Source organism: Channa argus, chromosome 17, assembly GCF_033026475.1.
Source record: "Channa argus isolate prfri chromosome 17, Channa argus male v1.0, whole genome shotgun sequence".
Classification (NCBI taxonomy): Eukaryota; Metazoa; Chordata; class Actinopteri; order Anabantiformes; family Channidae; genus Channa; species Channa argus.
The window spans coordinates 4,960,875-4,988,165 of record NC_090213.1 but is presented as its reverse complement, the minus strand read 5'-3'; the positions used below and the strand labels follow the sequence as shown (position 1 = coordinate 4,988,165).

General features: G+C 40.3%; 3 protein-coding genes across 9 annotated transcripts in view; 1 reads left to right on the top strand and 2 right to left on the bottom strand.

Annotated features, from left to right (window-relative positions):
- The first annotated feature begins 30 nt into the window (after positions 1-30).
- Positions 31-6,170, top strand: pcmt (protein-L-isoaspartate (D-aspartate) O-methyltransferase). 2 transcript variants are annotated; one of them, XM_067482973.1, is made up of 8 exons: positions 31-372; positions 2,482-2,586; positions 2,673-2,704; positions 3,038-3,142; positions 3,329-3,449; positions 4,220-4,305; positions 4,541-4,710; positions 5,234-6,170. In XM_067482973.1, exons 1-8 carry the CDS (start codon positions 192-194, stop codon positions 5,244-5,246), a joined length of 813 nt encoding a protein of 270 aa, XP_067339074.1. In that variant the 5' UTR covers positions 31-191; the 3' UTR covers positions 5,247-6,170. The 2 variants fall into 2 exon arrangements, with proteins under 2 accessions (XP_067339074.1, XP_067339075.1); XM_067482974.1 differs by having other exon boundaries at positions 4,541-4,767.
- lrp11 (low density lipoprotein receptor-related protein 11) lies at positions 6,062-12,589 on the bottom strand. 3 transcript variants are annotated; one of them, XM_067482969.1, is made up of 10 exons: positions 11,828-12,587; positions 10,926-11,083; positions 9,748-9,889; positions 9,502-9,627; positions 9,212-9,415; positions 8,367-8,534; positions 8,215-8,271; positions 8,002-8,097; positions 7,064-7,222; positions 6,062-6,956 (listed from the first exon to the last, which is right to left on the bottom strand). In XM_067482969.1, exons 1-9 carry the CDS (start codon positions 12,414-12,416, stop codon positions 7,068-7,070), a joined length of 1,695 nt encoding a protein of 564 aa, XP_067339070.1. In that variant the 5' UTR covers positions 12,417-12,587; the 3' UTR covers positions 6,062-6,956; positions 7,064-7,067. The 3 variants fall into 3 exon arrangements, with proteins under 3 accessions (XP_067339070.1, XP_067339072.1, XP_067339071.1); XM_067482970.1 differs by lacking the exon at positions 6,062-6,956 and having other exon boundaries at positions 6,963-7,222; positions 11,849-12,585; XM_067482971.1 differs by lacking the exons at positions 7,064-7,222; positions 8,002-8,097 and having other exon boundaries at positions 11,828-12,589.
- Positions 12,590-13,698: 1,109 nt separating this feature from the next.
- map3k5 (mitogen-activated protein kinase kinase kinase 5) overlaps positions 13,699-27,291 on the bottom strand; it is a 62,321-nt gene continuing 48,728 nt past the window's right edge. For 3 of the 4 annotated variants that reach the window (XM_067482965.1, XM_067482966.1, XM_067482967.1), the window contains 12 exons: positions 26,050-26,207; positions 24,285-24,462; positions 23,529-23,546; positions 22,821-22,998; positions 21,638-21,806; positions 21,271-21,456; positions 19,767-19,872; positions 18,806-19,049; positions 17,364-17,476; positions 16,818-16,927; positions 16,397-16,473; positions 13,699-14,870 (listed from right to left, as the gene is read on the bottom strand). In XM_067482965.1, the coding sequence (XP_067339066.1) occupies positions 14,810-14,870; positions 16,397-16,473; positions 16,818-16,927; positions 17,364-17,476; positions 18,806-19,049; positions 19,767-19,872; positions 21,271-21,456; positions 21,638-21,806; positions 22,821-22,998; positions 23,529-23,546; positions 24,285-24,462; positions 26,050-26,207 (1,598 nt within the window). In that variant the 3' untranslated portion in view covers positions 13,699-14,809. Of the gene's footprint in view, positions 14,871-16,396; positions 16,474-16,817; positions 16,928-17,363; positions 17,477-18,805; positions 19,050-19,766; positions 19,873-21,270; positions 21,457-21,637; positions 21,807-22,820; positions 22,999-23,528; positions 23,547-24,284; positions 24,463-26,049; positions 26,208-27,291 lie in introns of those variants that run through there. The other variant, XM_067482968.1, reaches the window with a different exon arrangement.

Sequence of the window (27,291 nt, the reverse complement as noted above, 5' to 3'; positions counted from 1 at the left end):
CTCCACCTAGCGGCCACCGCGTACGTTTATGCGGCAAATCTGACTGCACTGAGTGGGGAATGTGTTTATTTCCTGTGTTTTTTAACCTTGGCTGGCGTGCATGTCTAAACAAACTCCTATTTGTGTAAGATGGCAGAGTTGTGTATCGGGGTGTGTGTTTTAAAGGCCGCCCTGCAGTAAAATCCTCGTGGATGTTCGGTGACGCGCCAGCCGCTCCGCCGTCTGCTCTGGAGGTTGTCAGCTTCGTTGGGAAAACCGTTGGCGCAGGCGCGGCACTGACAGCTGCTGTCTACTTACTCCGCAAAGTCTGTTTAATAATGGCCTGGAAATCTGGAGGCGCCAGCCACGCAGAGCTTGTCAACAACCTCCGCAGTAAGTATGAATGCATTGCAAAGAGGCAGCCACGGCGCTTTCACCGTCAGGTCTCCAGAAATCCGTTTTGTTCCGAGGTTGTGCTTAACGTTCTGTAGCGGTTGCTAGCTAGCTGGTTGCTAAGCTATGTCGTTGTTGACCTAGCGTTACCTCTCTCCACCCCTTTTCTCAAACCACGTTTACGCCGTAAAGCAGATGCATGCCCTCTTGCTCATAAATCAAGTTAAGAGTAAAAAAACACAAATTACATCTTCATTGTGTGTGGTCATTTATTTATTGTGCCGCTACAGTTTAGTTTTAAGTTAGCTTAGCTTGCTAGCTTTATGTGCGTCATTTAGCTAGCGTTAGCTGTGCTGCTAAGTGCCCTGCCCACATTTCATTGATAGTCATCTGTGTATCGTTCACCTCACTTTTTACCCGAATGACACCGGCAGCTGGACATGTGGGGATAATTTCCAACATGCTCCTGTTGGTGCATGACTCGAAATTACTACATGCTGTGTCATTAGGGCGGTTAGTCGTTTGCTTAAACGCAAAAAGAGCAGTGACTCGGTGTCCAACCTGCTAAAAAGGCTGCTTAGCTGCAAGTATTAGTACGTTGCGGGAACAGAGTCTGGTCCCGATCTGCTTGCTTTTGAACCAAAACGCAAACATAGCTTCTTCGTTTTATCTGCATTAGTTGCAGCTGTGATTATATGTGCGTTCTATCTATCGCGCAAAGGGAAATGCAAAATTGATCTACATAAGGAAGTTGAAGCTGGCTCATCAGTATGCACGTATCTTTAAGACAGGACAATAAAATATTTCACTCCCAAGTTTTTTGGTGGATTCAAGAGCCACCAGCTCATGATTTCTGCCACTGATGCAGGTATATTGTAGATGAAAGTACAGTAATAGGGATGTTTGATGGGTTTCTGCTCTTCCTGATTGATCACCTTACACTGGCCACTGACCCACGTAGACACACCATTGTCATAGATTTAACTCTGAATATCCATAAATTGGAATATATCAGGCCACACTCGGGATGTGTGCTAGTTCAGCCTTGAATCGGCTATACAAAGGTGGTTTGCTCATGCTATGGCTTGCAAAGACATATAAATTCTGAGCATGTTTATCGATGGGGAATAAAACTGCTTCATATCTGCCAGTACTGGTCATTTAATTTTCACAAATCCCTAGTAGGTGTCCATCTGGCAGCTTGTGTGGTTTATTTGTAATGTATCCAAAAGTGGCACATAGCTCTGAGGGTGAGGGGAGATGGTAATGACAGCAGCGCCGGCTGTCGTTGGCTTTTCCTGCTTTTGGCACCAGCTGCTACAGGAAGCTGTTAGGAGGGATTATTCAGAAGACACTGACTCTTCCTGAAGAAGCTTTTATTAGTTTCTTCCATACATTTGTCAGTAAATATTTGTACTTTTCTGTATCCTACATATGTGGCCTTTCCAGTTCATTCCAGTGTCACACTTTTCTACTATGCTTCTTTTCATTGGGTATTTTCGCTGTTTTCTCTTACAGTTTGTATCTCATACTGATGTGTTGTTCATACTGATTTGCAACTTTGCTTTCACTTCACTGTGTTTTTAAATTTTTTAGTATTTGCATTTGTCTCAGCACTCTACACAATGTAAACATTTTTCTATACGTACCATGAGTATAGCGCTATGGTAATTATAGTCTTTATCAGTCCATATATTCATTTGTTTGAGTTGTGCAGAGAATTGTTTGGAATATTTGTCAAAAATGGGCACAGGAGTGGAATAGCCAAACTGGATTGTCTAATTTTGGCCAATCTAATAATTAAAATACTTTAAAATTCAAGGTACATTATCAACCTGTAAAGTTATAAAACATTTATCTTCCCATAAGACAGTGCTACTAATTAAATTCTCATATTTATTTCATAACACATGTACCGATGGTGGTTTTACCATGTTGTGAAATGCAAAAATTTACTCTGTTTTAACTGTATCCTCGTTAACTTGTATAATCTTTTGTGTGTCTGGGTCCGTTTGCATCTGCTGCATGATTATGTAATGTTCCTCAGACTGGTGTTTGCACTTGTGCATGTTTTAAACAACAATGACACAATGTCTTTTGCTTCCCCAGAAAATGGCATTATTAAGTCTGACAAGGTCTTCGAGGTCATGCTTGCAACAGACCGAGCCCATTTCTCTAGGTGTAATCCTTACATGGACTCCCCGCAGTCAATAGGTAAGTCTGCTCATGTAATCACTCAGTCTCAAGTCCAAATACAGACTGACTTCTAACTGCATCTCTGCCTTTCTTTATATCAAAAGGCTTTCAAGCAACCATCAGTGCACCACACATGGTATGATTTAAAAGACTCTCGGACATCCCTGCACCCAAAGTGTGCTCCCATTTCATCAGTTCAAGACAAGTAGTTAGATATGTGCTAAATCTAAATGTATTTTTAGGGTTTTACAATGACATCTAAACCAAAATTTAAGTGATTGTGTGTGTTGCATTCTGGCTTGGTACATAACTTTGTAAGATCTAATATTTGGCTTTGTGTAGTCTCATCAACCTGAAAACAGACACAGTGGTGATACCTGATCTGTAGCTTTACCACATATATGTTCTGGTCATAGCCAGTGCCTGATTGTTGTAATGCAGTTTTTGTGGTGATGTTCCCTCCATCCAGCATGCCTACGCCCTGGAGCTTCTACACGACCAGCTGTATGAGGGAGCCAAAGCTCTGGATGTCGGCTCAGGCAGTGGAATTCTGTCCGTTTGCTTCGCACGAATGGTGAGCCCACATAAATGACGGGTAAACATATATTATAAAATTTTTCTTTGGTGACTTTCTGAGTTAATTTTGTTTGCTTGTTAATTAATAAATACAAATTTTGATTTTTTTAAAAATAAATATATATTTTTTGAAATTATTTTTATGTGAACCAAGCAATGGCATTTTCCCATCCATGCTTTACAGGTAGGTCCTAAAGGGAAAGTTATAGGAATTGATCACATCAAAGAGCTGGTAGATGATTCTATAAACAATGTGAAGAAAGATGACCCCAGTTTGATAACATCTGGCCGAGTCAAGTTAATAGGTAAGATGTCACAGATAAAAAAGAAATTCAGGCATTTAGTGCACGTTTGTAGAGATGACTGCAGCTGACTTTTAAAATAAAGAACAGAGGTGCATGTTAGATCTGGCTTTTCTCTTTTGAGAGGACAACTAAACAGTACAGCAGCTCAGAAGACGGGGTAGTGCAGCACTAAATAATTGAGCGTTGAGAGCCCACTTTCACCTGCTTTGCAGCAGGCTCTTAATAAGACTAGTAAGTTAACATTCATTGGAGCTTTTATATTTTTACAGCTGTGATTTTTGTTTAGCTTCAGTATGTCCACCTTGTGCTTTATATGGAGTTAAATGTACTACATAATTTCTTTTTTTTAAAATATATTTTAACTATATTCCAAATGCTGCTGTTTCATACTGTTGTATTTTAAAATGTATTTTTGCTTTGTAAATAATTACAAACAAAAAAATAAAATTGTGTAAACAACAGAGTAACACAACATAAAAAACCCAATAGGCTGTCATCAGAAGGCAGATGTCAGATTAAGACATGTTTTGTAGAACGAGAGGTGTTTGTCATTCATCTGTGATAAGAAACTGTACAGCATCATTAAAATACTGTCTACTGAAACAATACCAATGTAGGGAGTGATTTTGTCATTTATATACATTATGTTTAGAATATTGGTCTTTGTTTAAGACATTGTTACTCTAAATAATCAAGTAGCTGTTTGATGAGGACACCCGTCCATGTGCTGTTGCTGGCAGCTTCTAAGTGTCATCCTGTGTGTGTTTCAGTGGGAGACGGGAGAATGGGCTACACAGAGGAGGCACCATATGATGCCATCCATGTTGGCGCTGCAGCACCCACTGTCCCTCAAGCTGTGAGTCTCTCTGAATAATTTTAGAGCTGATGATCAAGGTCCCATTTCTCTGATTCACCTCAGATTGGGAATGGATGCCGTATTTTAAACTCAATACTGTTCTGACTTTGGACAGCACTGTGGTTTTACTGGCTTGAAACAGCAATGGTGGAATGTGTTTGAAAGCCTTCTTGACAGTTTGATCTGTGTATCACTATGCTCATCACCCACTGCTTGTGCATTCTTCCTCTCACAGCTTCTGGACCAGTTGAAGCCTGGCGGTCGGCTGATATTGCCTGTCGGCCCAGCGGGAGGAAACCAGATGCTTGAGCAGTATGACAAGTTGGAGGACGGCAGCACCAAAATGAAGCCCTTGATGGGGGTGATTTATGTGCCTTTAACAGACAGAGACAAGCAGTGGTCCAGGTGGAAGTGACTTCCTTCTCCCCTTCTTCTCCCTCTCTCCTTCTCACAGTGGCAAAGGTGAAATGGTGTGGCTTGGAGCAGGCAATGGATAACAAATGGGCTGCATTTTGCTGCTTGTTGACTATTTTCGCTTCTTCCATACCATACAACTAGCTGCACGTTTCCTACATCTCTTTTTAACACCTGCCTGACTAATGCAGTTTGAAGCCATGTCTTTTTATAACCCAAACATGAAATAATAAACTCAAAGAGCAGCAGCGTGAAGGCACATGCTTGGTTTTCAGAGCATGAGAATTTAGTCAATTTGAATACTCATAGACAATAAAATATAATTACCCTACTATTCTTTTTGATCTTCTGCTCTGCGTTATAGAGACAAAACACTGTTTGGAAGTTACTGTGTCTTAGAATATTGACCTTTGGCTTGATTCTGACTCAGTTTTTGCATGACAGTGGTTGCATTTCTTGCATCCTTCTCCTCTTTTTACCCTTTTCTTAATATTTGGTTTGTGTTTTTTCTCAGGGATGAACTTTGAAGAGGATGACTGTCTATGATCCACCTTTACATTTGCACCTGGAGGAAACTTGGATGGGGTCAATCAGGCCTTGACATTTTGTTCAAAGCATAACAAAACATGCTCTTTTTTTGTTTAAGTTTAATGGTGGACTAGGGTATCACACAGATGACAGCCCAGAAAGGCTGTGAAAAAGACTCAGCGCAGACGTATTTGGAGAGGGCTTTTTGTCGTTCTTTTCAGGCCTGCATTGTTTTGGTCGTGTGTTTTAACAGCTGGATTTTGGGTTCCTTTAAATTTTTTTTTTTTTTTTTTAGTGGATTCATTTTGATTTGCAATAGCCACTTTTACATTATTAGATTTCAGCCAACTCAAAGCTGAATGTACGAGTAACGCGGGACAACAATGAGGAAATACTAAGATTTCTAAATAATTCACCTAGCTACTGTGTGTGTGCGTGTATCATCTAAATGTAGAATTCTGTGCTAACACATGAGCTTTTCCCTGCCAGCAGTATTCTCTCACGCACACAGGCAATACATCATGTTTGATGTGCAGCACTCTTTGGGCCGTTCAGCACATAGAATAAACTTCGCATTGGGTCATACTGAGCATACTTTGAAGAGAGCGGAGCACTAATATTACTGACACACGTGCACATACAGGGCTGTGTTTTCCACTTGGTGATGTGTTGCTTTCTGCTGCTGGCTTTCCATTAACAATATGTGCAGGCTCGTCTGGTGGCTGATACTAAACCAGTCACTGCTTTGCCAAAATAAACTCCAACGATATAAAGCAAATGAATGTCTGCTTTCTTGAAAACACAAAACGTGACATGAAAAGAGCACATTTTATTTTGGGTGATGTAATAGATGGGTGATATTTGGCTTTCACAGTTTCTGGAATGGCATATGGAAATAAAGAGATGCTTATGTTTTTGCCTGACTTTTGTTATTAATTGTTTGGTTGCAGACTCCAACAGAAAGTGTTACAAACAGGACTCAGTAATCAGTAATCAGTAATCCACATTTAAAACTGTTACTGCTCACAAAAAAAAGGTACACATTTCAATTATTTCACATTTCTGCATACATTTCCCTACATGCCAGGAGAGTAACTGGAAATCCAAAATAAAGTAAAAATGGTCAAAATTAAAAGATGGGGACCAAAGGTATAGCCATCAGGTTTATATACAACACAAATCACTACACTCTAGAGGTAATTTATGTGTGGAAAGAAAGTAATACATATTGTGTAAGATTTTTATAAACAACACCAGTATTTGTTGATATATAATAAAGTTTAATATGTTACGTTAAAGACTGGACGTGGAAGGAGGACATCTGTGCAAATATAATAGTATTTTAATTTACATTTACATTAATTTATGAAATATGCAACAGAATCAGGCAGGAGTGGGATATGGCCGACTGAATTTGCAATGGCTCTCTTTTCTGGGATGAACTTCAGCAACAGGCATAAAATCTACTGTCAGGTACAATGTAGAAACAATCTCAGTGCCATTGATTTTACAATATATTGTAATGTAGCACATGTCAGAAAATAAAATTGAGGAATAAGAGGACAAAAAACATCCTCTTAAATGTAGTTTTAATTTAATATTTCCTACATATGGATTTAGAATCAAATTTTCTTGAGACAGCATAATGTCATTATGAATTTACAAGTCCAGAAGGCAGCAGCATCTATGATTGATCGGCTGTTTCCAACCTGAAGCAAAGACAAATGTGAGAAATAAAAGAGTTCAGCTTTAAAAAGTTCTGGCTCATGCTCTGGTGACAACACTCTCTTGTATTCGCTGCTACCAGGTTGATTACCTGGTTACAGGTACATGCCATTGATGAGGTAATCTGACTCCTCTGTAGTGAGGGGTCGGGTTTTCTTCAGCTTGTGACGAACAAGTCTGAGACGACAGCCAATCATGAGCAGCAGGAGAGCGGTGATGATTAGACCAAGAGCCAGTGGAAGGATTGCACCTGACGGAGGAGATCACACACATACACACACGCACACGCACACGATAAGGGAAACAAATAACAAGGTGCACGTAGGGTACGTCTCAGTTTAACTACCAATTCCCTCCCTCACATCTTTTACATTTTGTAGCAGTCCTTCCTTTTGAAGGAGTGAGGAAACAAGGAAATATGTTTTTAGAGATAGAGACGTCCTTTCCTCTGAACTGTCATCTGAAGATAACGAAAACACAGCCGTCACTAAAACTGTGGTGACTTTTGTTGGTTTCATGTTGGTATTTATATGCACTGTCCAAAGAACTTGTCAATGATCATTCAGACACCAACACATTTGAGAACGGAGATTCTGGATTCACGCTGTGCTTAAATCGACCAAACTGCTCTACTAATAAACCAATCACTGCTCAGATGATGGGTGAACCACACAAGACATTTCTACTGATAGCAGAACACTTTTTAAATGTAATAATTATTTGGATCTGCATCTGCTGGCATCAAATTATTTCTCAGCACAAATGTTTTAGACAAAAGTAAATTCAAAAGTACATTCACCAATCAGCATAACACTGTGTAACTCCAAGCCACCAAGGCATCAGGTGCGCAGAGGTGTATACACATATACACACCTCCAAAAACGAATTCTTTACTCGCAGGCTAACAGATCCCACCACTTGACAATGCTCTATGATGTATCTAACTGGAATCTTAACACAAAATCCAAAGCCTGGGAGTCTAAGCAGAAAGCACAATAATCAAATAAAGGACCTTGAGCTGCTTGTTACCTGACTCGGGGCCTGGATGTCCTCTCATCCCTGGAAAGGGTTTGGACATGTCTTTCTCTGTTTTGGCAGTTTGGCTCTGGGAGACTTTAGGAGCAGCTTCAATGTAAGATAAACTTAGTTTAGGAAACAGTCAGAAGGAACCGAACCCCCCCCCCCCCACACACACACACACACAAACACACAAACACACACACACCTTTAAATTGAATTTACCTGTCTCAGTTGGTTTGGTGACAGAGGGGGCCACAGTTGCAGGTTTGAATACTGGACCTACAAGATGTTACTTATGTTGGTTAAAAAAAAACAAACATAAAATAACTACACAATAGCTGGATGTTACACAAATAACTTAAAAAAAAACGTACTTTTTTGTATACATTCACTGACACAATCAGATTCCTGAAGGAAATTGTTATGGTTGCCCTGGCAACCCCCATACAGGAAGTGTTTGCATTGCCCCGCGTTTTGGTCGTAGTACCAGCGCGGGAAGGTGCCTTTACAGGGTCCTACGACTGGAGCGGCGGCACACGGATCTGAAGCAACAGAGACAAAGAGAAGACGAACGAGATCAGATGCTTTTGCATTCGTTTGTTTTGTGACTGCTGAGCCCATGTTTTAAACACCTTTAATTTCCAATCTGTTATAAAAGATGTTTTTAGAGAAGAAAACACTTTCTTCAGCTTCTCAAATGTGATTTTCTTAGTTGATGTTTTTCACGTTGAACAGGCCTTGTTGCTGGGATGTTGGCAGCAAAACCAAAAACATTACATGGTGTCACTTCAGGCTCTGGGAAACAGAAGGAAAGACTCCTGAGAGCACATCTCACCGCTCAAATACCTGTTGGAAAATGCTAATGGTGGACTAAGCTAACTCGATCAGCCTGACTCAGGGATCAGATGGCAGAGAGGACAGAGCTACATTGTTCCAGCACTCAGAGGAGACTCAGGAAATGAGCTGCTTTCCCAGGGAACAGAGAGCGGCCATGCAGCTTTGCCAGCATTCTGGCCTCGGTGCTGTGACTGAGTGGCTGCCCGCAGGGACTCCATCTGCCTGTATGTCCAGAGACACACTAAAAACATCTCTGCCTCTTTACAAAGAGCTCTATATCCCTGAGCAAACATTTGAACATTGAATGTATTTGAAACTACCACTGCATTTTGATATGATCACACTGCAGAGGGATGCAGACTGTGAGTAAAGAACCGTCTACCTTGACTCTCTGTAGCCTCTTCGTGACTGGGACTTTGTGGAGGAACAGTCTTGGTCCGGTCCTGAGGTGGTAAGATGGTCTCCAGGGTCTTTCTGGCTGCAGTCTGGAGCATGGAGCTGTCATCGGCCTCCTCCGTCTGGGCCACAGGTCTCCGAGGGCTGGGCAGGTCAGCGGAGTGGGTCACGGACTTTCTGCTGCTGTCGACTAAAGATATGACAAAGGAATGGAGGAGATGTTGGTATGTTCACCAGTTAATCAACTCTCATTTCTGAACGACAGCGCTTTCTTACAGTTTGGGCAGAAGTCCTCATCGGAGCGATCCGGGCAGTGTTGCTTCCCATCGCAGGCATACGTGATGTCAATGCAGCAGCCATCATCACACTTGAACTGGTAGTTTGAACAGTGACCTGTACAAACTGTGGACACAGAAAGACCCGGCCGCTTGTGAGAAATTCTGGGCCATAAATAACAAATTCGTGTTCCTCTAACTGTCTGAGTTACAAAGTGAATCAGAGAGACAACAGCGAGGACGTCACCTTCTGCTTGGCGTTTTGGAGCCAGCACAGTGACAGAGACATTGTCGGAGCTCTTCTGCCCTGCTGCGTCAGTGACCGTCATCTGGAAGGTGTACACGCCCTCTTGGAGACCACTGATCTTCAACAGCCCCGGGTGGGTCGCCTTCAACGAGCATGCAAACAAAAACACGGAGTTCAGTTTCCTACATCATCTCCAGCTTCAGTCGAGCATTTCAAACTGGGAAAAAAAATCGAATGAGATGAAATGACTCGCTCACAGATCTGCACTAGGAGTTTGGGGTTTGGACCCAGAGACTGCTGTCCTTACCCTGAGACAGTGGAAGTAAAGGACACTTGTTTCCAGTGTTCAGTGCATTAAAAAAACACTACATTTGAGGTGGGCCCTGGAAGCACAGTTGGGCTGTTCACTAAGAGCTGCAACATTCCCGTCCTCTTCCTCTTGTTTATTTATCCAATAAAGGCATTGCATTTGAATTGAACTACTGTTGAACATCACCTCATAAAGTCAATGGAAAAACCAATTTGAAATAGGTAATAGGTGAAAATAACCAGACTGTGTTTTTGGCTAATCCAGTACATAAAATAACCAAAACAATGAAAAGCACTTCATTTAATTTATGCTCAAAATATATGGAAGCAGCTCGGACTGTTTAAAACGATGGCCACAAGGATTAAATCCATGTGATGCTAAACAAATAGTAACATCTCCAAAAAGACAAATGGACATTCTAGTCTAAAGGTGTCTTCAAATCACTCGCCCCAGTATTTAAAGACTCATCTGTGTCATGTCTTTCATAGAAAACCATCTCAGGAAAACCCACAGCATTTCGGTCTGTTTGATGTAGGAAAATGAAATGTGGTGTTTCTACCGAGGCAGGAAATGCACTACGTGAGTCACATGTAGCCTCTAAGGGCTGATGTCCTCGGGGGCAGTTCTAGGCAAAGTGAACTCTTATCTCTGCTGATACAGCAGCGAGCAGTATTACAGTGTGCAGCTCTGCGCACGAGCCTGTTGACCTAACTAACGCAAACACACAAATGCAATGGGGCTCTGGTGTCTGGGAGGACGGCTGGCGACTGTTCACACTGCAACTGCAAATCCAGCCGTTTGTTTTCCACCCAAATCAAACTCTTAACTGTCAGATGGCTGCTTATCTGCCTTAACACATCCGCCTGACCTTCATGTTGATGGCTGTGTCCCCCTTCACAAGAGTCCACTCATAGCGGCTGATCCCGTGGTCGTCCACACTGTCCCGACCGTCCAGGACGGCCCAGTCTGTGGGCAGCTGGATGACCACATCCTGTCCAGCGTCACTGCGTGGAGGCTCATCCAAGTCTGGGAACAGAAAAATGCTGGTCATAGGACGTGTGTGACTTTATTTACATCATTTATTCCACTGCATTTTTTCTTTGATGCCAATATGTTACTTTCAGCATTATTCAATCTGCTGTTTGCTTTATTAATGAATCATAAAGGTGATGTTCTGTTAACCAGCTGTTTAAAAGACAAAGATGCATTTAGTTCATCACCGTGACTGCTAAATAAATAGAGGGGAACAGAGCTGTTGTCTGCTTCTGCTCTCAGTGCCTGAAAGGCAAATCATTAACTGGCCCAACCTGCTTTATCAGGTTAGGCAGCAGCTGATTATGATGCTGGAGTTTGAAGTTTTCTTAAGCCTGATAAAGTTTTGTGTGCCAACCTTCATCCAAGGAGCAGAAAATAATTCTGACATGTTCACATATGTTCTGATCCTTCTTATCTCTCGTCCAAAGTCAAATCTCCATGAGCCCGTGATCAAAAGTGACTGATCCTACAAGCCTCAGCTCAGATGAGTTATGAAAATGTTGCAGCACCTTTATGTTTTTCCATGTTTTCACAGTTGACCTGCACATTTTCCACTACATGCCCATATCAGGTCAATTTGAAAGCTGTTTTTTGTTTTTTTGAATCAAAGCTTAATTTGGGAAAATAATTAATCGCCTTTTATACCAGTGCTTTAATTTTGTGAACCACAGCAAGTGGTTTTGTAACACACACACGTTACACGTCTCCAAATCGCAGCCCTACAGCAGGACTCACATGCACCAGCAGGTCTCCCACCTTGTGTTTCCTCCTCGTCCCCGGGCCTCCTCACTGTCCCCCCGGCTGAAGCCGAGGGGGGTCCCTGCGTCGCGTTGGGAGTCCGGCTGTACGTGGTGAAGCCCTGCTGTGGAGCGAACGAGCACACATGTTTGTTCCGGTAGGTGCAGTTGAACAGGTAGCAGCTGAGGCCGTCTCCGGGCTGCCTCAGGTCCTCCTGGACCACCGCCACGGTGCAGTGGGGGTGGGAGCAGCAGGCGTGCAGGCAGTCCTTCCATGTGTACACCCTGTCCGGGGCCAGGAGGAACGCGGCCCCCTGCTCGATGGAGGCCTTGGTCCGGATGATGCGCTCCCCTGCAGCGCTGAAATCGCCCACACAGGAGTCCGCAGCATCGCCAGCCCGGTACGCCTGGTCCTGCTGGAGCTGCTTGCGGAATTCCTCCAGCAGCTCCTCCACCCCTGATATTTTGGATTTTAAATCCGATATCGGCGAGGACCGAGTGTCGCTGCCTGGCACCGTCAGCAGCAGCAGCAGCAGCGGTAGCAGCAGCGGCGGAGGCGGCGGCCGGAGATGCTGAAGCAGAGCCATGTTGTTCAGCCTCGTACACGGTGTCTCCCTCCGCCTCCGGCTGCTCTCCAACGCATGAGTGTCGTTCCCTGCAGCGGCCACCACCCTACATGGACCAAACACCAGGAAACGAGGCTTTTCTGACAGTTTTTTGATCCTGAATCACAAGCGACGTTCGCGCTGGTTTTATGACGATGCTGGAAATCAGTTGTTGTCATGGTGACGGGGGAGACGGCCCAGCCGAACCCACTGACGTCACATGGATGGATTACACAGGTGGGAAGTAACTGAGTACATTTACCCAGCTACTACACCTAACCACAAACAATGAAGTACTTTTACTTTGCGTGAGTATTTTCCTTTTGTCACTTTTACTACTGTAATTTTAATAGTAATTACTTTTTACTCCACAACATTTATTTAAGTTGCAGACGTAGATCGTAAAAGCAACATATAATCACATAAATATAAATGATGGACTATTACTGTGGGTTAAGCCACCTGGCTGCACACAGACTGGTTAAAACCAGCTCCAGTATTTCCAGCTTAACTGATTTATTTTTTGATAATCATCACTCGAAACAGTTGTTTCAGTGACGTCATCTGGAGGGTGTACAGTTGCCAAATTTTATTTTCAAGTTCAAAAGGGATTAAAATACACGGTTGTACTCACATCATTTTTATGATGAGTCAAGCGGATTAATGCCTGGTGAAAGCCACTCTTACTTTTTAACTTATTGTACATTTTATAGCACTTACTACAACATAACTGCAGAAGTGGCACTTTTTGTAGTAGAGTATTTCTTTATCCATGTACTTGCTGTTTCTCATTGAATATTGGGTTTATGCACTTCTGCCACCTCTGAATAACGAAGATGGCAGCAGCACATAGCTTTTTAGAGTGAGAAAACAGTATTGTAAATATAATAGTATTCTGTATATATAGATTATGCCTCCTCCTATAACATAGATTTAAAGAGGCTACATTTATAATTTATTTATGTATCAGTTATTGTCAAAACAATTATACTGCATTAGGACTATCGCACTAGTGTTTTCTCCGCCTACAGTTTTATGTACCAACATTTGGTCAAATGGGACATGTAATGATACCTCGCCACCTTCTTCTTCAAGAAACACTTAAAGAGCAGTCCTGCCATAAATCCTGTTGGAGAAGTGCTGATTGAAACGTCTGATCATTGTGGAGGCTGCAGTTTGTGGTGCAGTGAAACAGCACTGCTTTCCATTCAGTGAGCGTAAGCTAAATAGACATCTGTAAAATGCAAGAACAAAATATTTTCAGTTTCAAGATGAAAACTTTTATTTAACAATTTAACACAATTCTTTTTTTGAAAAGATATGAAACAACATGGACACACAGCTCACAATTATTTCCCATGTTCCTGACATCTTGGTTTAAAATAATAATAAAAAAAAAGCTCTTCTATATGAAATTTGTTTGCATTTCCAATTTGTATCACAATATATGTGACTGAATGATCCTATCTACGGTACACAAACAAGATAAATACAATGTGGTCAGTGTAGAAACATAGGCAAGTGGTCGGATATAATATTACTTACTCACTGAATATTATCTTCTATGATTTGTGACACTAGAAAATACAATAACATACAATTTATTTTTCACATGTTTATTGTAGACTCTGTCCAATCCATATGGACATCCAGCTTTGTTCAACAATATGTTTTTTTTAAGTACACATTGTCATTCACATATAATTCTAGAACACAACATTTACATGTATCTGGAAAATAAAAATGAAGATTTGTTTTATAAAAGGAAATGTGAAAAAAAAAACACATTCTCAATTTAAATAAGTCTCAGTATAGATAAAATGTTAAAAATGCACTGACATCATTCAGGTTAGCATTACAATTAAATTAAAAATACACTTAAATAAAAGTAGTGATAAGATGCATGGGATAAAAACATTAGTACAGATGGTGTTGAATGTAGTATTTTGTATCTCAGGCTTGCATTAGAAAATGGTCAGTCTCCACTTTTGTAAACATCTTGTAAAGAGAGGAGAAAATGTTTCAACAGTTTTCAAGATTTTAATAACAGATTTCCTCACCACTTGTCACTTTTAAACACACGTGTAACAAAAAGCGAAGTCGTGTCCATCAGGCGTAACAAAACTAGTGCCACTTCTCAGTAATTGTTGCTTTCAAATTGACCTCGTGTCCAAAATCCTGGTTTAAAAATGATCAAAGTACTCCAACAATGCCAGTCGAGGAGTTCCTCTGCGTCTGGAAAGCTGCTCAGTGCACACAGCAAACTCAGGTACTTCTCCTGATAGTCTCACTCATAAATCTTGAGGTAAAGAGGAGAAACTGAGCTGTTGGTACAAAGGTCCTGTTTCTCTGAGTGGCTGTTGCCGCCTAAGGCCTCAGGTTGGCTTCTGCCTGTAGTCTGTGATGGCCTTCCAAAGTTTACACAAGATCCCACCCCTGACAGCACAGAAACCGAGAGGAAGAGGTTATTAAATATGATGAACAAATCCCACTGTACGGTGTCACCTGTGCCAGTTTTTCATAGAACAACATTTTTCAACACATTGTATTTTGTTTCTCTGTGCACACAATTCTGTATCAAGCAAAGTTTCATGGGGTGTATGGGGTCTCTGCAGGATTCCCCAATTTAAATGTAAGACACTTGAGGACTTCTTAGAACCAGATGGGATGGAATTTGGACATAATGTAAACATACTTGTACCAAATCCATTGTATTTTTCCTTAGAGTACATCTTTGTACTTCTTACTAAACTAAATCTATTTGACAGCTTTAGAGAGTCACTGTACCTGCAGATATAGATTGTTAATACAAAAATATAATACAACTAATAAACAATTATATATAAAAAGTATTTTCTTTTTAAAAAGTTTACCTTTACGAGTGTGTATCCACCAACATTTGCTGTTTTACCACTACTACATTTCAGAAGCAATTACATGAAAATCAGAAATTAGGATTTTGAAGGGGTTCTTTTCTTGACTCTGGACATAAATTAAATTTAACAAGGCCTGAGTGTATTTGATTTCTGTAGAGACGCAATTTATGAAGCAAGTGTCAAAGAAATCTGGACTAGACAATCATGTTATCAAACGCATCGACTTCAATACTATTTAAAACATTTTTTTGACACACTGACTCTTTCACCAATAAGTCAGTCAAGCTGATGCCCAAAGAATTAGTTTCATATTGGAGAACTAGTACTTTTGCACTTAAAAGACACTTCAGAACATGTATGTGACACTTTGACTTCTTTAGCTATTACGTTTGTGTACTTGTACCACCTCAGCTTCAGAGCAGTGTGTAGCAGATTTCACATCTTCCTGCCAGTACACTTCACTGTGGTACAAGTCCCACAACCCAAAGCTGGATTCTTTCTAGAAAGTTTATGTTTGTAGGAAACTAAATTTGGTGGTATTAAGACCTGATAATAGATGTGATGCGTATTGCTGCCATGTACTTTTTGGAGCAGCCATTCAGTAATGGCTTTAAGAACTTGTATCAATTATAGTTTTTTGCATTTCTTTGACAGGGACATAATATGAGCAGAGAATTCACCACAAATAGGCAAAACCTAAGAAGGACAAACTGCCGTAACAGTAACAAGTTAATAAAAATGTTTATCAATGGTTGCTTTGGATAAAAGCATCTGCCAAATGACGAAATGTAAATGTGATCAATCAGACACAGCTACTACATTTCGGATTTTGTATGAGCTCTCGAGCAGAGCTAAATCATGGGTCCACACCCAGAACAAAACTGCTGTCCATAAAAACATTTTACGATGCAAAGTCAGCCTGTGCAAACCTGAGGTGAGACCAGGAAAACATATCATTATGTACCATTATGAAACAGACAGCTCATTAGAGTGGTGCAGATGTAAATGTCTTGTCTGCATATATTGTTGTGACTAAAGGCTCAATACAGAAACAGACACTTAAAATAAATAAATAAAAAAAACTACCTCAGTCTTAAGCTCTTCAGATCGTCTCGTGTCACGTCATAAAGGATGTCATTCAACGTATACTCCTCATTCAGTATCTAAAGCAAGATAAATAACGTTATGCATTATGAAGCTGTGATCGCAAACTTAATCTATTACTGTCAAAAGAAAAGGTACTAAAGTAGTATGCACGCTCGAGAAATGAGGAAAAACAGCATGGGACAAGCTTGTAGAATGTGAACGTCTGCTGTCTGTATAGACACGAGGATGTGCTGGTGTAATGATGTGCACATTAATTGAAGAAATGGGGAAAGAATAAGTCACATTAATTACACACTTTTCAATTACAAACACATCAATAAAATTCCACAGTGACCAAAATATGAGCATGTACTGTTTAACCCAGTGCTGTCAGCAGGTGATGCTAAAAGCAGGCACTCACTCTGTCTATAGAGTCCTGGTCAGCACCATAAACACTCAGCCAGCTGGTCAGCTCTGGGTCCTCACGTCTCTCTGCAGGTTGACTCAACTCTACGGAGGAACCTGGGGCATCTGCCACAGAGGAAAACGAACACAGTTGTTTAGCACATGACGCTCATTCACCAACCTCCATTAACAGCTGTGTTATGTTTTTAATGCACTGAAATCATAGCTATGTTAAAGCTACATTAATATAGTATACTGCAAATATGAGCGATAAATGAAATGCATTAATAACAACTAAATACTGTATTTACGGTTTATACGTGGGATTGATGTCACAACTTATTAAACAATTTAGTGGTTGGAGAAAATTTTTTTTTTGATGCGAATATTTCTCTGCACTTTTAACTGAGTTGTGCTTCACAAAGTGTAACACACACTTTGGGAGACTGCTTGGAAAACCATGGCTGCTTTTCAAATGTAAAGGCTGAATGGCAGCAGTAGCAGCTGCACAATTAGTTGGTGTTACGTTCAGTCAGTGTGAAAACTGCCCTAGAAAACAGACCTGTGGGCTCAGATCGCTGCCTCAGTAGTCTGATCTCCTGCTCCCTCTCCTCCAGCACTTGTTGCAGAATGGCCTGGTACTCTCTCTCCTTCTCCAGCAGCTGTTCCAGCAGTCTGCAGTCAATCACATCACAGGAGCATTTGTTTCAAATATTATTTTCATAAAAACAAAAATGTGTGCACACTGTATCCCTTCATGCTTTGTTAGTCAGGAACGTGTCTTGTCTTCGACCTATCAGGCTTTCGGGGACACATCTCATCAAATCACCCATTTACACAGACACCTGTCACACACGTGGGCTGTGTGGGAGACTGTCAGACACGAATGAATAATTAATAACATGACAAATGGAAGTCTACTAACGTTAGGGCAATATGCACCAAATGTAATAACGGTTTTGTGGGTTATTAAGGGGAAGGAGAGCTGATTGAAAAAATGTATTTGAAGACAAAGCAATTTTTCAGATACCTACAGCTATAAGATTACAGTGTCTTCTGGTACAAGTTGAATTTCAGACTTTGTTAAGACCGTTGAAATCCCACTTTAAATAAAAGATCAAATGTGCAATGGAAATACACAGCATTCTCTTTTTAAGTAAACCCAACGGTAATTGAGAATGATGCATGTGCAGTTCCACCACTTTGATCCCCAGAGTCCCAAGTTTGAGACACATACAACATATCTGTAAAACAATTAATGGAACTACCTTCACCACAAAGAGCAATGATTACTGTCAAACCATCTGATGTTAAATTTGACCTTCCCGCTTTCTGTAAGCTGACTAGAAACTAACAGTGCAATGTGAACTGCTAATAATAATTGTAATTTTTTAGTCTGGTAAACTAGAAAAAAACAAAACAACAACAAAAAAAAAAATTAAGAAAGACTTGCCCAATTTATAAAACTATCGAAACTATTACTAGAGGTAGTCCTGTATCATCAGAGAAAAGAAATCAACCACTGGGAAGTCAGAGGTGTTATTTAAATTAAACTTGGTGCTAATAAGGTAAGAACAGAGACAAATGCTGGAGGGGGCATTTGTTTTGTGGTGGGGGAAATGGTTATGAATTCCCTATGAGCTGTTCAGCCCTTTATCTCTGTTGTTTCGCGGCAGAAAGGGTGAAGACATGTAACGAGCAATGTATTAAATACTGCATATTTCTCGTGCTTTTCTTAATGAGTGGCGACATGTTAAGCATATCACTGTGTACACAAAACAAGCTCAGCCTGCTGATAGTGTTGGTTGTGATGACAAAGAAGAAAAAGACAGCAACAAGCAAAATATGATGTTAAAAGGATCTAGAGTAAGCTTGAGGCATCGACATTGAACCATTACATAACAATCACAGAAAGAAATATTCTTAATAGAATAACTGACATTTTTAAGATACAAGAAGCACATCTGGACAAAAAGTGAAACAAATGCACATGTTTATGTCTACCTGGTGGTCTCCAGCTTCATCCTGCTCAGCTCCATGCTCATTGAGCGCTTTGCATTGTGGGACTCGTGTGAAAGGGTGGAGCTGAGCGTGCTGACTCCCGATGTGGCCACATTGTCGTCGTGAGCGGCGACCGGCTGAGCTCGGCTCTGGTGGGTGGAGTTTGTCTCCTGCTCAACATCGTCGTCCACGTCCTCCTGGTCGGCTGGGTCACTTTCTGAGGCCAGGCTGAAGTGTGGCCTCAGCTCTGAATGCAGGCAGAAGAGATCGCTTTAATGATGTCATGAAAGTCAATCAGTGGAATCAATGTTATTCTGTTATTTAATTATACATTTGTTATGTAACCAAGTGCACAAGATACTGATGCTACCTTAAGAGCAGACAAATCAAAGTTTTAAATTATGATCTAAAATGCTGTTTTAAAATGTGTGCATTGAAAATATGATCATTTGTTTTGAACAGCAAAGTGATCACAGATCACAACAAATCACAGCTTTCAATCAAAAAGAAAATAAAAATTCATGCAAATCTTCAATAAGCCCACGTCAACCGAACCGTTAGAGAAAAAGCTATAATTGCTTCTGGGTAATTTTTACAGATCTTCTGTAATGTGGTTTTCAGCACCCACTGCTGAAGCTGTTAGTCAACATGCTAGCACTTTGTCGGCTTTAAAGTTAAACTGCATTGGCATAAACAGTGTTAAACCAAACCAATAAATCGTTGCAAGTCTCTGTGATTCGTTAGCAAAACAGAAAAATGTCACCATCAACTAACAGTTTCTGCGCCGGGGTGCTACATCACTACTAGCACTCGTTTTGTTTCTTCTGACCTAGTGATAGTGTCTGCTTGATATGCTGCACTGTAGCAAACAATCCTCACAGCTCCTGGAGGCAGTCGGCGCTGCCCTGAGGAACTCATGAGAACCTATTGAGAGGTGCTCTGCTCGAGACGCCGGTGACGTTACCTGGCACCAAGATCGTGATGGCCGTCTGCACAGCTTTGCGGATGATGTTGTCCAGAGCAAACATCCAGTGAGGCTTAATGTTGTGGTTTCGCAGCACCTTGTTTACCTGGAAATGTGAAGAGTATCACTGTCAAAAATTTCTTTTCATACTGAATAATATTTAGGTGGTGGAGTTGTACTGGAGTGCATTATATTTTAGCATACAACAAATTGAACCACTGACAATGGCACATTTTATCATCATTTTGAGGTTTCTGACATTTCAGATTTTTCATTATTGTACATTTTTTAACTACTTCCCATACAGGAGTTAGAGAAACATAAAATAAAAACATTAACACAAGTACTCAAGTACAATTGTGAGGGACTTTACTTGGGTATTTCCATTGTGTTACTTACTATTCTTCTCAACCACTTCAGAAGAATATATACTCTTTTTATTTAAATAGATTTATTTTAGAGCAGATTGATGTTCATAACACCAAATATATTAAATTGTAATGTATTATGTATTGACCACCTGGCAGTACATAAAGTTAAAATAATTTGTGATGTTCACACTTCAGTGCAAACAATAACTATAATCCATTAAAATAATATATATCATTTTAAAATGGGACATTCTAGAATATTACATTTTACCCCCACAGTTACTTGTTTATGTTTATTTTGATGGTAGTACTTTTGACACTGAACCCCCAACAGCCCCTTCCCATCCCCAGCTGTGCAGTGCCGGTCCAAGCCCAGTAGAAATTGGGGAGGGTTGCATCAGGAAGGGCATTAGCGTAAAAACTGTGCCAAACCAACATGCTGACAATGATCCGCTGTGGCGACCCTGAACTCACGGGATAAGCCGAAAGGACAAAACAAAAAAACTAAACAACTTTTGCAGCGCGACTCTCCGCTCTTTAAACTTTAATTTGCACTAATGGCCAACAGGAGGCATCCTAACTTCAGCTTCTTGTGGCGTTATGCAACTGCTCTTACTAATATAAAAACAACGACTTTCTCGTTTGCCATTTCATCTGCAAAACTGCAATTCTAGAGATATGCAATTACTCAGAGGTAGGCTCCCCTTTTATTGGCTCACTGAAAGGTTGTAGGTATTGCAAAGTTATCTGGCTCCTCTCTGTGCAGGAAGAGCAGTTACACAGCAACCAGCTCCAGCCTGTACCTTGTTTAAAATGAGGACAATTATGCTGAAATGCTCAGCATAATGAATAATAGAGAGAAAATAACATGTTTACAGTTGCTGGAAACAAGCAGCCTGAGAAATTTCAGCCCCCAAATAACAATTTCTTTTGTAACTGCTGCAATATTTAATTTCAATTTATGAGAAAATAATTGTTTGCATAGTAGATATTTTGAGATATATATTCCAATTAATAATTTACAAACCCAGTGTAATGAATGTGAGATTTACCGCACATTAAATCCCTTCTTTCCCCTCCATGCTAATGCTTTTCTGTTTCTGATACATTATGTTTTACTGATTAAGACTTACAGCATCCTGGAAGCCAAACAGCACAACCTGCAGCTGACTGATGGCAGTGCTGTCAAAGTCCAGCTCCAGCTTGAGTTGAGACAGTGTGTTGGCGATGATTTTTCTGTCTGCCATACGAACAAAGTCGGCCAGGCTGACCACGAGAATGGAGATGTGCTGGGGCTTAAGCTTCATTTCTTCAGAGCCCTGGAAAAGAGAAAATGGGAAGCAGGGATACAAGGCATGAAATGTTTAGGTTGACATGATGTAGTCACACACACACACACACACACACACACCGACACACACACACATACATATATATACACATATGTAGTCAAGGGTTTGACTACATCTATCCCATCTTCATCTGACAGTTTGTCCCAACCTGTGACAGGGCCTCCATCAGGTTTCCAACCACCTTGTCGCGGTCCTCCGTCAGGATGCGATGCAGGGTGGCCCGCCTTTCGCTGTCCTTCCGAAGCATAAAGAACCCTGAATCCTTTTCATCAGGGGATGGAGGAGCACTGTGGTCCTCAAAGTTTTCCACAGGAATGCTGAGGAGAAAATAAAACAGAATAATGTGGCTTCAGGTTCTCTGAACTGACACTGATTTACTAATCATGCTTCAGTTTCATGCACACTACCATCTTTGTGTTATATGTTACTTATAGTTTGTTCCGTTTTAGTTCATTGTACATAATCGTCTCGGTATATTGAGACTTGATATTGGGTTAAATCTATTTGTTTAGTTTTCATTGTCTTATTTTTTGGGCCAGCGTTGAACAAATGTGTCAACCATAAGCAAATGAAGGCCATGACATGTAAACATAAATATGATACATAAACATTAAGGTCAAAAGTATCCATTCATTCAGCCATCATCCAAATCGCCTATCCCGTTTAAAAGTTACAAAAATGACTTTCTGGCAAAAAAAGATATAGACATACATATATTTATGATGTCTATGTGCTTAATATATTTGAAATTCTCCAGACTTGCTTATAAAGTATAAAACTGATCATCATTTTTGGTCATCTGTTTTCATATATCAGGTTTCAGGCTGTACTGATTTTTGAGAGCTGGTATCCATTTTGGTATTGTAATAACTTTTAAAATGTGTTAGAAATTAGAATAAAATTAAAATTCACAAACATTGATTCCAGTGTTTATTAATCTTGTTTGAGAAGAAAAAGCCTCTCATTAAACATAAACAGTGGCTGCAATATCTAAGTGGTCAGGATATAATTACAGAGATATTCCATGTAAAATAAAAATGTTACTTTAATTAAAAGAATTTTTACCTTAGGTTTCAATTTAAATGAAAAAGATAAAAAAAGAAGCTCGTAATTGATAAGCTTTGTTTTGGGGGGGTCACAAGCTGAAAAGGCTGGAAACTATAGGTTTATATTTATACATTTGCATAAGAATCAGTTTAGAAAATGTCTTCACATCAATGATCAATCAGCAATAAATGCTTTATTTCACTGCAATAATAAGCAAATAAAAAAAGAATACATGCCCCCCCACTACTTAAAATGAAAACATGCCTTGGTCCCACTGGTTCTACCTGAGGAAGAGGGACCTGGGCCCCTTTACATCCTTCTCGCTGTAGCACTTGACGCTGGGCTTGAAAATAAAGGGGTTGGTGTTGAGGTCGTTGTCAGGGGAGACTGAGCCGTACTCACTGCTGCTGCTGGTGTCCTCCACCACCACAGGCACGGGCAGGGAGATACTGCGGAGATACTCTGAAGGACACAAATAAACAAATAAAACCTGAAAAGGTCCAAGAAGCAACATTTCTGCACTGACTACCAAATATTTCTCCGCAGCACAGACTGTTTTCAGGAAGAATGAACTGCTCTTTAGTAACAAAGAGAGCTGGACATTTAAATGAGCAATATTGCTCATGGAAAATTGGCACAGAACACCTTAAATCAGATTATAATGTCTCAAATCAATCCTAATCTTTCATCCTTTTAAGGGAGAAGAGCTCTGCCTGACGTATCTGGCAGCCATTGTGTGTAAATTACAAAACAGGGATTATAAAGACAGTCAGGTATTTTGAAAGGAGTCATGTTGTGTAACGCCTATTTGAGTTGTTGCAAAGGGCAGAGTCGTGAAAGCTAGGTATCCACTGGCATGAGAATAAAATGAAAACTGTAGCCTAGACACTGCTCGGCAGAGCAGGCAGATGTTCATGCAACTGACATGCAGTGTGTAAAAAGGTCCCTCTACTGGTAAGTGGTATATGTCTGAAAGAGGAAGGGTAACTCACCTGACCCTGGTGTCAGAGCTGTGGGAGAAGAGCATAAATGTGTCAGCAGTTATCGGAGAACAAAACAGAACAGGACTTCCATGTAAAACTGGCAGAATAACATTTCCAAGTATGCGGTGGAGCAGGAGCTATTAATTCTTTTGTTCTTTTTCTGCTGGCGCCAGGACACATGATAGCATTACTGTTGTGCGATGGAAACCCAACACAAACTCCAACCTAGACAATGAGGATTAAGGGTGTGTTCGAGTTGGATGAAGAACATTTTGTCTTCGAGGAGCAGGTATAGCAGGTGGCAATTATTAGCAGGTGCTGTATAGATACACCTAAGAACAACAGACAAAGTACATAATCCATTCGCTGCACATTATATTTTGTTTGTATAGCAAAGTACAAATACTGCTGCTTAAATACCAGTTGATGTCTTACATGACGTTATGCGCAGGGCGATTTAGACTTGCTATTTATGGTCTTTCCACTATGGTTTACCTCATTTTGAAGTCGATTTTTTAAATATTATAAAAATAAAAAAATGTATCAAACTGGGGACCTTCAGATTACTATGCTACTGTAAAGGAAAAACATGCAAATATTACAGACAGCTTTCAGTGCAAAGTAGACAGATTTAAGTCAGTGTCTATTGCTGTAGGTTTGGGCAACAAAGTTTGGTACAGACTAAAAAGGCATTTTTCAATGCTCAGTTTCTTGGCAATTCTGTTTGTTGCCATGACATAACTTCGGATTAGCACTCAGTCGTACCCGTGAAGCTGCTCTTGCTCTTCTTCTTGCGGCTGGTGACCGTGAGGAACTCGTCAGTGAGCAGGTCAAGGGCGGTGGCTCGATGGTCAGGGTCGGGCTCGAAACAGCGCAGGATGAAGGCCTTGGCCTCCGGCGACATGGACTCGGGGATCTCTGGGTGGATCTTAAACATACCCACCTGAAGTTAAAGGACAGAAATGTTATTCGGAGAGAACCAGAAGGAGCCATGGCTTCAGTTGAACACCAAACGCTGAGAGTACAGTGAACTCTGATGTGTCCTACACCTGGGGTAAATTATTTGACTTGCTGCATGGAGAATTACTCAGGTGTAAAGCACGGGTTTATCCAGTGAACTCTAGACTGTCTTTCAGGCTCAGCAGTAGCTTTTAGCAGCAGCTGAGAGCAATAATGTTCAAAGTTCAAGTGCGAGACTCATTGCAATAAGAAGGCTAGAAATTCCTGACGTTACTGCTGAGGAATGTTGACTTAAGATTAGCAGGGAGATGCCCCTCCCTGGAGACATTCCTCAAGGATGAGTGAAGAGTATATGAAGCCTGCTGTAATATTTGGTAAAACTACACATCACTGCAAGTCCAGACACAACATTAGAGATGAGAGATGTTTGTAATTGCAGTTCCAGAAATTCTGAAATATTGTGATGCAGGATATCCTAATTTCTACATTTGTATTTGTGTACTACAAGATATAATCAACCCAGTAACACATGTCTACAACCTTTTAATTAAAATCACATTCAGATCTTTGACAGTGTCACAGTTACTTCCAGACAAACTTTCACTGTCATTAACAAACCACACATCATTTCATTCATTGTGTGTAGCACTTTACATTTGCATCCAAAGCAAATACATGGTATAAGTTGTTTTTAAACAAAGACACATGCAAACAAAAACTGGAAAAAAAAAGACGAGAGGGAGCCTGTGTTTATGGTCAAACAAATACCCCTATACAGTCAGTTTCTGAGTTTCTACACACAGGTGGTAAAGCAATGCTGGTGCATTTGTTTTTATAAAATGGGAAAGTTGCTCATTATTACGTTTGTGTCTAATGAGGTTAACCTAGGAAAAGTACGTTTTTTAAGATAGACATTAAAAAGGGTCACTTTGAATGTTAAAAGAAAAAGATTGTGTTTTGGAAATTTTTAAAATCATATCTGCAGTCATTAAGCTGGTGTACAAACAGTATCTTTATTCAACTTCTGTTAGGATCTCACACTTATTTTGAATTATTATTACATAACAGGAGTTTGATACTTTTGTAAAGTGTTGCAACTGAATCAGCGGGGGATTTTAAAAATGTAAACAACTTAAACACACTGCAGAGACAAAGCTCAGCTTTTTTGTTTACCATGATACCAGGTCTTTAAAAGTTTCACTGTTGATGTTTGCTAAGTTTAACATAATGATACTTATTTAGTTTATCACCACCTAATTCAAGAACAAGTTAGGACTTAACCAAGTTTCAATGCACTTCATTTCTAATGGTGGTTTGCATGCATCTGATATGATAACAAAAGGGTGAAAGAAAACGAGTTAACACACAAGATGTACGGTATGTGAGATCACTTATCAGCTCTCAGATATGAAAACTGACCACATCCTGAGTTGTGTTGAAACGGCGGAGCCACAGCTGCTCTCAGGCACAGCTGACCAACACTGATTGGACAACGTCCTGCCTTCTACAACCTGTTTGCTAAAAATAACCCTGGAAGATGATGCAATTTGCTATTAACAGCACATCTCACCTTGAACATGGCAGCTTGCGGTTCTCCCAGTTCATAGAAAGGTGGTTTCCCAGTTGCCATTTCTATTATGGTGCAGCCCAGAGACCAGATGTCTGCTGGTTTTCCATAGCCCCGAGGACCTTTGTCAATAATTTCAGGAGCCATGTACTGTAGTGTTCCTAGAAATGAACAAAAAACATAATAAATTCATTATTAGGGAGCCAGATACTTAAATAATAGTTAGTGATCAGTTCCCTGAAGTGCCAGGGCTAAAACAATTAACAAATAAATGTTTTTTATTAACCATGTTTAGCAGGGAATGCTCATTAATTTATTGGTAATGGCTTACATTTGTCAAGGCTGTCTTTAAAGAAAAGTATTTTTTAAACAGACTTTATGTTTAATAAAGCCTAGAACTAAAAAAAAAATAAAATAAAATAAAATAATAATATATATATATATATATATATATATAGTTTTTTTTTTAAACCTTTATTTATTTATATGCTTGCAGAGAGTTAGACAAGAAGATCCAATGTCACAATCACCTATTTATTATAAATCTAGCTGGAGCCAGGATCAGTTTTGCTTAGATGAGCTCTTTGTGCATGTCTCCAACTGTTCCACATGTAATTCTAAGGATAAAATGATCACAGGAGATGATTTTTTGGAGTTGTCAGTGGGCACTGCAGTGATTGTACAAAACCATTATAAATTATTGTGCTACCTTAAACAAGGCCACAGTGTTCCAGTCTGTGTTGGGTAAAAGTGACGTCAACAGTATGTGAAAGACACAGATGTCAATGCCAAAAATAGTTGCCCCGAGGTGATAACAATTCTTACAAATACCCAATGAGGTTACAAAAGCTTTACCAGCGCTTATAACATTAAACAGCCTCTCTGTGTTATCAAATAATCCCAGCTCAGACCAAACTAACATTTTCAGGTCTGCATTAAAGGGACTCTTCAGTTCTAATAATAGCCTCCTGGCTGCTGTCTTTGCTGCTTTTAAAAGCTCATGTACTGAGCTAAAAACAGGCAGGGAAGCATTTATAGCAAGCCTGGGCTATAAAAAGGAGTCGCCCAGTTTCCTGAAAGAGCTCCACCATTCACGGTAAGTCCCTGTCTGCTCCAATCAGCTGTCAGATGATCTAATCCAAGCAGCGATTGGCTGCAGTGGTGCAGGTTTCACACAATGGGACTGGACCGCAGACTCATGCCAAACCCAACGTCACTTAACAGCAACAGTTATCTATTCTCAGA